General features: G+C 37.7%; 1 protein-coding gene across 2 annotated transcripts; it reads right to left on the bottom strand.

The window, feature by feature from the left end:
• Positions 1 to 880: 880 nt before the first annotated feature.
• On the bottom strand, positions 881 to 9,756 carry LOC126368227 (uncharacterized). 2 transcript variants are annotated; one of them, XM_050012130.1, is made up of 6 exons: positions 9,530 to 9,756; positions 8,344 to 8,526; positions 5,590 to 5,713; positions 4,091 to 4,248; positions 3,072 to 3,176; positions 881 to 2,138 (listed from the first exon to the last, which is right to left on the bottom strand). In XM_050012130.1, the coding sequence occupies exons 1-6, from the start codon at positions 9,548 to 9,550 to the stop codon at positions 2,013 to 2,015; spliced, it is 717 nt and encodes a 238-aa protein (XP_049868087.1). In that variant the 5' UTR covers positions 9,551 to 9,756; the 3' UTR covers positions 881 to 2,012. The 2 variants fall into 2 exon arrangements, with proteins under 2 accessions (XP_049868087.1, XP_049868089.1); XM_050012132.1 differs by having other exon boundaries at positions 9,648 to 9,756.
• Between the last annotated feature and the right edge of the window lie 4 nt (positions 9,757 to 9,760).

Here is a 9,760-nt window from a genome sequence, read left to right as displayed (position 1 = left end):
TTGGTATATTTACGCGTTTAGGTCTAGGTAACTGGACCGGTACTATAGTGCCATTCTGAAAGCTATGCAATAGTTTATTCTAATAAAAGATAAATAATTAATGATCTGTCTTCTTCTTCTTCTATCCTTTTATCCTCTGATGGAATGTAGGGCTTGAATAGCAGATTTCTACTCCTCGCGGTCTTTTGCAGCTCCTGTAGCTTGCTCCCATGACATGCCGAGTTTTTAATTCTCGGTCAACCGAGCGTCACCAGTGCCCTGTTTATCAAAACTTACAAGCCCTGTAATTACAATAAATTAATAATAAATTTTCAAAACTAGTTTGTTTATCAAAACTATACATTGTTTTATGTGCTTTAATTATCAAAACTATACATGTAAATTACATGTTACAGGTGTCAATATTTATTTGACAAGTATATTTTCCAATAACTCTTTTTATTTACAAACGTAATTTACACGTATTTGTGAGTAACTTGTAGCTTGTGAACGTGTAGACTTGTAAGTTTTGATAAACACGGCACAGGGGGGTTAAAAGCAATATTGCTATTTGAAATTTGTTTGCATTGCGCACTTACTTGCGCAAATGTCAAATTGCAACATTGCTTCCTTAGATGAATTGCTTCGATGTGGCCAGTTTAACTCCCCAGATCTCCTTGGGCTGCCCCCTATTGCGTTTTCCACGCGCACACCAGAATCATACTGTCGACATGGAATATTAAATACAGGTGCAAGTTTATTTTAAAATAATACACTGTATTCTAGGTAATCTGCACAACATAAAAATGTTATTGCAATCGAATCAGGATGTATAAAAAACTAAATAATTTTATAAACTATGTTATAAATGTGGATGTGACATATAAATAAAACTATGATAAACTGAAAAATTATTTCATTTCGTACTTAATTTCAAAATACGTCAGTAATACAATATTAAGGAAGCATTAATGTGATGTATAAAATATAAATATGGGTGTTATAATAATTATTACTATAATAAGTTTATAAAACTGCCACTGCTGCATTGGCTACGGGCGTATAAGTATACCGCGGGCTATGACCAATAAACGCTATATAAAATCTGTGTATTGATCGAAGCCCGTGATGCGATGAAATATGCCTCGAGACGATTTTATATTTATATAATTTATTATGGATTTGATTTAGTTACATACCTAAGTAGTTACAACGTAAACAGTAAGTATATAGTGAGTACAAACTTTATGCAGTAGTGTACTAATATTATTATGTACTAATTACAAACATTTTGTTCCCTGCGACTGAACTGAATTGACTACTTCATAATATTCACAACACATTTAATTTAATTTAAAATAAGTTGTAATACTTGCTACGTGTTGATACAACACAGTCTTAATTAAAATATCTGTTTATCAATTTATTTTTTTGTTACTCTACATTACAATTCATTCTTGTAATGAGCGCCTATTTTGGGTGATACCTGAAACGGCTGGATCGCTACAGCCAACCTAATTCCCCAAGGAAATCTAACAGTCCTTTGACGTTGCTGACTCATGAATACTTACAGCTAAGACTTGTTATATCAATCATGTGATCATCTGAGTTCGTACATTAAAAACGGTTATTGGAGACTTGTCATTAAGATTATTTGCATGCTGGATAGAGATAGGTACATTATGGCTTCAAGCAACTCTACATACTATATTAAATTACAATTATGTTCTTGTTTCACAATTTCATTCCCTCAACATTTGATGCAAATGCAAATAAACAATGTCATACGGACAAATCATGTTAGGTCCTTACACTTTCAAAGTATGCCTCTAATCTTATTGTACACATAATTTACACTTAGGAACATTTCTCTCAATGTTGCTTAAAAAGGGACACTTTACATCGACACTTGTCACTTAAGGTCCAAATTACTTCACTTTAAATGCACTTGTAACACTTTAGGTCTCGACATTTCACTTTTAGAGTATTTGTACAGCGATATCGCTCTAGCCCAGGGCTCACAGATACCTGTGCTAAGTGGGCGATGTACTGTAGAACCGCTTCATGGTCGAGTCGATATCGACAATTGCATTACGAACGTCGTGGGTCGCTGCACCTATAGATTCGAAGGTGGTTGCTAATCGGTCTAATGCTCGAGCCTGTAAATAGGGAAATACTTGTTAGCACAAAATACTACGTATTTAATAAAAGTATAAGTTTACAAACAAAAAAGCAAAAACAGGGAAATATTTTTCTAAAATTCTCCCCAAGGAGATAGCCGTGGTCGCATGTAAATCTGTCCTAAGAGTTTGCTTACCACGGCATATGTTTAAGTATATTATGTTGGGGTCTTATTTACTGAGATTTTTTTCATTGTGAATATTATGCCAGATTTGAAGATAAAACCTACTTGGAACATGTATGAATACCTAGTTATGTTATCAACTACTTAAAAGTAATTATCGAGTAAATTCAAGCAAACTCAAAAGCTAGTAATTTGTACATATTTGAAATGTGCAAGTTAAGCCCTTTCATTTGATACCCAACACAATAATTGGAAAAAATAACCCTCCTTTTTGCTTCCCCGCAGTCGGGTAAAAAAGCTTTACTCACACTGTTGGCGTATCGGGGCGCTAGCGCGACGCCGGCGCAGCACTAGTTTTTATAATATACTGAAAACTATAGGAAACGTCACAATGCCGGCATTATACTCGGCGCGGCAAACTTACGTTACCTCATAACCAGTGATTACAATTGTAGATATTTAATAGTAAGGACATTGACTGTTTTTTTATCCGAATTATTCTTTCTTTTTAGATAAGTTTTGCACCATTTTACTGTCGGGAACATTCACAAAGAGGGAGCGTTCCCGGAAGCGGCACATCGCTGCTCATAACCCGTGGCCTCGAGGCTCTGCCCACTCATTTAGGCATTATGGGCGTGATTTTGTGTATATATGTTGAAAATCTTGACATGATTCACGTCACAGACTAAAATAATAATGTGTGCGCTATGCGTTAGGCTAATCTCCTGTCACTATCCGTTAATTACATCTATCTCAGAATGTCGTATAGTTGTACAATTGTAAGAACCTGTAAATGCGAGGCCTCAGCCAATCGCTCCATGGCTTGTGAGTTGGCGTGAGACGCGTGCGCCAGTTGCGTCATGGCGGACGCTTGGTCGCTCATTACTTTCACCTGAAAATATGAATAAAACTGAAATAAAGCAAGTGAAATGGCATTGGGGGTTTTGCTCGGGGGCAAAAGCAAAAATCAAAAATTCATGGGAAAAAATATCAACTACAACCGACTACAGTCATGAGCAATATAACGTACCCACTTCAGGACTCTATCGCACTAACATATTTGACATTTAGTAAGATTTACAGTTCAATTTGTCAAAAAAGTTAATGTGACAAGGTACCAAAGTGTATACATATTAATATTCGTGACCGTACATCTCGTGATTTATACGGTTTGTTCATAATGAGTGCTCTCTGTAAATTGATATTTTAGTGCATCGTACACTAGCCACGCAGATAACATTATATTGCGTCGTTTGGTTATTTGCCCGCGAAGATAGTATGTGCAATATATTTCTGTTAACAAAACATGACAAAAATTTTCGGACTACAAACAAAATGATGGTGAACAAAATATTGCATTTATACTTAATACTTTCATGGACACTAACCATAATAGTGTGTGATGGTGGGTTCCAATTTCCCTATTTAGATATAAGTATACATGGCCCATGATACATACATACACGCCTATTTCCCACTGGTGTAAGCAGACTATGGAATTCCATTTGCTTCGATCCTGACACACTTCTCGTTTCCTCCACATTCCAATGGCCCATTATGAGTGTAATAATTCTTGGCTATAGTCAACCTAGCTCCTTCCAGAAGCTCAAAAGCCTCTTGGAAAATTCAGAGGCTTTGCGTAGTGGTCGGGACCACGACTTAAGACGTGTTAAGTGACACTTCACTTAAGTGACACTTCACTTAAGTGACGCTTCACTTAAGTGACACTTCACTTAACACGTCTTAAGTCGTGGTCCCGATCACTAGGACAGTGGTCCTCGATAGTGTTCAGTGAAAATAGCATACCAATTTCTCCATAATAGCGATATGTCTGTCTTCAACATCAACAATGGGTTCTTCGAACGCGAGCACGGTGTCTGACTCCATGTGATTTTGATCCATACTGTCTTCATTGAAGAAGTTCTCCTCCATAAAAGCCTCTTGCTTCACCGCATTGCGTGTTTCTAGAATTTGTATGATAATTTCCATTATTTTCCTATATTGGAATGCTACTGTTTCAGATAATTACGTGTTTTGATGGCACATCTATTATATAAGCTGCTCAGAAAAAAAACTGACAAAAAATGGCTCAGTAAATTATATAATATGCATTTTAAGTTTAATTAGTTTTATGTACCCAAATTCATACAATAAATGATTTGATTTTATTCATTCTAAGGTCCAGATCTTAAAAGTAAAGATATAAACTTGCCGACTTATTACAAAAACACTCTTCTTCTATCGTGTGGTTTATGAGGAGGAGTACTAACCCAGGGTTACTATTGAACCGCCAAAGGCCCCTGACATGGTTCATGTAACGACTACTTACTTACATCAATAAGTAGTAACCGGGATCAACGGCGTAACGTGCCTTCCGACGCGCGGATCATCTTACTTTCGGACAGTCAGGTGATCAGCCCATAATGTCCTAACCAAACTAGGGACCACAAAGTAATATTTGTGATATGTCCCCACCGGGAATCGAACCCAGGACCTCCGGATCGTGAACCCAACGCTCAACCACTGGACCACGGAGTTTGTTACAAAACGAAAACACTGAAGATAATAGATACCTGGGGGGTTAAAAAAGCCACATCGAAGTAATTCATCTACAAAAGCAACACTGCAATTGGACATTTGTGTGCATTGCACACTTACTTTTATATGCGCAAATATCAAATTCCAATATTGTTATTGAATTGCTTCGATGTGGCGACTTTAACCCCCCAGGTTTGAAAGTATTCCACGGGTCATAATAAATTCGCTGCAGAATTTGCGATAATAGCGCCGCGGCTGCGGGATTCCTTCCGTGGCGCGGACCATATTTTAAACATTATATCCAGCCTTCATTTGGTAGTAAGCGGCAAGGAGTTAATAAGGCTGTATAGGTAGGTACCTACATATCGTGACTAATAAGTAACCAGCGGGCTTAGCACCGAAGCGTGCGACTCTTTCTCGCCTCGACATACGTCACCCGTCACTCTTTTACAGTACTGCACAGAAAGAGACAGATGATCTCTGTCGCAGCGAGAAAGAGTCGCGTGTTTACGGTGCTAAGCCCGCAGATGAGTAGACTAACATGCGTAACGTGATAAAATTTTGTCACGGTCATTTTATAGATTCTGACGATATAATTATGCCGCTTTGTCAATTGGTGCTCATATGTGTTTTTGACAAAATACGAACAAAATCACGTGCCACGCATGTTAGGGAAAAAAACAAACTTATCGATTTCGACATTTATTGAATCGATCGATTTATCAAGTTACGCATGTTAGCCCTGGAGAATAATTAAAAACACTTACTTGGCGTATCATTAGCCAAAAAGAGGTCCCAAATCTTCTTCTCTATGTTGGAGGTCAAGTTCCCGGGATTACCACCATCGGATGTTACCTTGGCTCTGACCGTTGATTTTTTATCTGCCCAAAACTGTAAATAAAAAGAATAACTGTATAGATATCAAAGAAAATATATTAAGTATTATTATTAAGTATTTAACATTATAGGGGGGGTTGGACCATAAGCCCACCGCGCTGGTCCAGTGCGTGTTGGTGGGTCGCCAGAGCCTCTTTCGTTGGTCAGCAGGAAGTACAGCTGGATGCGGGCAGCGCAGGACCGATCGTCCTTGGGGCCTATGCCCAGCAGTGGGCGTCGTACGATGTAACAATATAAGAGCATCATAAATTGGGTCTCGTTAAGTAAAACTTGACGATACTAAGTGTAAAGTGTAGTGTGTGTTATATTACCTACTGAATAAATACATTTTTGAATATGAATTTGAATTACATAAAAATTCTCTAGATCTGTGTAGAAATATTTTTAAAAAACTCACTGTAGACTTTGAAATAATTATTTTGAGTGTAATGAACTCTGTAAAAGGGTGTATGAGACCATTGTTTTTTTTTTTTTATTTATTGCGGCTTTGGTTAAGACCATTGCTCAGAACAATAACTAAAGCATAGAAGGAAGGCTAAAATAGCAACAGAACTCTATAATTTTGCTCTACTTTATCTTACGGAACTGGCGTAATGTTAGACAAAGACGCATATACAAAAATTGTTTCGTAATTTCGTAGGTTGTCACAGGTTTTTCATTGCCTAGTGTTGGGTTTCACTTTAGTAATATGTCGATAAAATTAAATTTACTTACAATTAATGTCGATAATTTTTTTTCAAGATTTCTTTTTGTAGGATGCAATTATCTTCTTCTTGATGAAAGGAGACTCTGTCTCTGATAGGTAAGTATCTAACCATTTTTGGATTATATTGTCTGGTTTATATTAGTTTGGAGCTGCAGCTCACTTTCAGGAAGGAAAGAAAATAGCCAACTGTTATCGTTTCATCGGTAAGTATTTTGTAATATTCGAATTTATTTATGATGTCATCCGCCGTGCACTGGTGTCGATCGACGTGCCGTGCAAATTGGAACCGCGCCGGGTCTAAGCCGCGCAGACGGTAAGAGGCCCGATGGGCTCACGCTCATACCCTGGGGGAGGGGGCGTGATTTATTGTGGGACGCGACCTGCGCTTGCACGTTTGCAGCAACGCACCTGCCCCGTACTACTCGAACCGCAGGGGCGGCTGCCGAGTGGGCCGCTAGCCAAAAGCTGGCGAAATATGGGAATTTAACGCGGACCCACGATTTTGTCCCTTTTGCCGTCGAGACTTCGGGTTTGTGGTGTTCGGCCGTAATTACCATTTCATCTGTCTGATCTATAATGTTCAATGTAGGAATAGCATCGTCTCGAAGACGTCTCCACTTCGAATTAGGAACACACATAAACGAATCCGCAGTAAAATGTTTCGAGCAAATACGGCTGTACTTATTTAGAATCCAATGCGAATTATCCATTCTTTCTTTTTGTTATCGTCTACAGGAAATCTAAAAATTAAAAGTATCGATAATTTTAGTACATCACTATGGACAATCAACATAACCTCAAATCAATTCCGTATTCATCGATAAAACGTATAATATAATGGATATCTCAAATATTTTATGCTACAAATCTATTCAGCAAAACATATTACTTTCCTAAAATTGTTCAGCAGTTCACATTTCACTAGAAAATTACAAAAAACTTACCGATGAAACGACAGAAGTTGTTGGCTATTTTCTTTTCTTCCTGAATGTGAGCTGCAGCCCCATACCACACAAGACATAATGTCACTGAGTTGAGACACTCAATTATTTGATATAAATAAAAGTTTCTTTCCATTTATTTGGAAAAATATTGTTAAATTACCACTTAAAACAATCTGAACACAAGACACTCGTAAACAACGTTCACGCGACCGTGTCAAATAGTTCGATAAATATAAGTAAAATCTTCTTATGTTATGTTATATTTATTTGGCCGAGTTAAAATGAGTCCAATAGGTCCAAATGACATTTCATGTTTGGACAACCTCGGAAAAAATGAAGCAAAGAGCGAATCATTTGTCCTTTTCTCACTCATAGTTTGTGTCGTAAGCTAGAAGAGAGCCGGTTTATAGTTTCTGAATTTTTATTTTAGCCTTCCTTCTATGCTTTATTTTTTTTTTTTTTTTGTTTTGGTTTTCCCCGAAGGGTAAGGCAAAGGGAACTATGCCCATACAGCCATGTCTGACGTATTTTTTTTCTTGATGATTAATGAAATGATGAAAGGTGATGATGATGAAACCTAAGCCCCCACCCTCGGAGTAGACTCCTACTCCGAACCCCAAACGAATTAACTCAAAAGTCCGCATAAACTTTTGAGTTATGAAGCGGCTTCCCGGCACGAAGCGAAAATAGGCAGATACACTTTGTTTATTGAATACTCCAATATAATAACACTCGCGAATGTCTTCCGACTAACTCAATGCGATCATCAACCACAAAACACCACTTCGTATTAATTATTTAGATTACTCAATGAAGAAAGCAACTGTCCCGTTCCCGTTTCCCGCCGAAAAGCTTCTATGCTTTAGTTATTGTTCTGAGGACCATTGTGTTTTTTTTTTCTTTTATTTTTTTTATAAACTTTTTTTTTTTCTGAAAATATGTTTAAAGTTTCAGTTCATGTCAATATCACATACTTTAATCCAAGACTTCATAGGCCGTGTGGGACCATTGATATTGTTGACGATCCGAGTGAGTTGCATCCACAGCCTCTTGCCCTGGTCTCGTCCCTCTAGACCGCGAAGTTGTCCCAGTGCTAGTGCAGGGTTCTTCTCCATGAAGTCCACTATCGCCACCACCTGCTCCAGTGTTGGACGGGACTGAAATTATAGAACTGATCAAATAACAAGTTTTTATAATTATATGAATAAAAAAAAAATGATAATGAGGGAGTGTGCTGGTTACATCTCACAAAAGTACTGGATAGGGTGCTATTTAAGATAAGTATATAATTCAACAGTTACCTACACACATACACTATCGCCTGAAATCGCTAATTGGGTAGACTTAGGCAATCACAAAAATGTTAATTCTGTAGCAAACCCTGTTCATAGTGAACATAGAACAAGTTTGTAGAGAGTATCTGAAGTGAGTATTCAAAAAGGTAGGTAGAGGTACGCAGGTAAGGTAGGTAGGTAGGTGGTAGGCAAGTTGTAGGTAAGGTAGGTAGGTGGTAGGTAAGGCAGGTAGGTGGTAGGTAAGGTAGGTAGGTGGTAGGTAAGGTAGGTAGGTGGTAGGAAAGGTAGGTAGGTGGTAGGTAAGGTTGGTAGGTGGTTGGTAAGGTAGGTAGGTGGTAGGTAACGTAGGTAGGTGGTAGGCAGGTAAGGTAGGTAGGTGGTATAGGTGGTAGGTAAGTAGGTAGAAAGGTAAGGGTTGTATAATACCTCTACCTCTGCCTACCCCTAAAGGTATAAGATAAAGGCGTGATGTTGTTATGTGTGTTCAAAAACGGCCATAAATATTTAACTGTACTCTACCTCTATAGCTTAGTATGTACCTACATGACGTTTAAAAATGTCAAACGTACAATTCAAGCCATCTGAACTTACGTGCGCCGGTTGATCATTATTTATAACAATATAAACACGACAAACAATTTTACAAATGCAACATAACAACGCTTCTTTTTGAATACTTTTTTAGCAAAAAACAAGGTTTTTTTCATTCATAAACTACCACTATTTAACTTTACGTACAAAACTACGACATCGAAAGAGAAATGACGAGCAGAAGTAATTCCCACAAAAAACTCGTTCAGAACAGAAGTTATTGCACTCGAGTTGCAATGCAAATCCAACAATTTATCACAATGCGACTACTTACTGCAATAGTTCGCTCCGTCATTGTAGATTATCAGCCGTATTCGTTAAAACTTTAGTCCGTTAAAGACAAAGAGCACCAATTTACGAAACTCAACATCTGATATTTTGATAAAACTCACTCTCGTTTCATACTCCCTGCATTTGATATAGAATCGAATCTTCTTCGAGATGAGAATGCGAAACAAAATTCTTTACAAAATGGTCGATATTCCACATGACAACCATTGGTTGG

This window comes from Pectinophora gossypiella, chromosome 7, assembly GCF_024362695.1.
Source record: "Pectinophora gossypiella chromosome 7, ilPecGoss1.1, whole genome shotgun sequence".
Classification (NCBI taxonomy): domain Eukaryota; kingdom Metazoa; phylum Arthropoda; class Insecta; order Lepidoptera; family Gelechiidae; genus Pectinophora; species Pectinophora gossypiella.
This window is presented reverse-complemented; position numbering and strand designations above follow the sequence as displayed.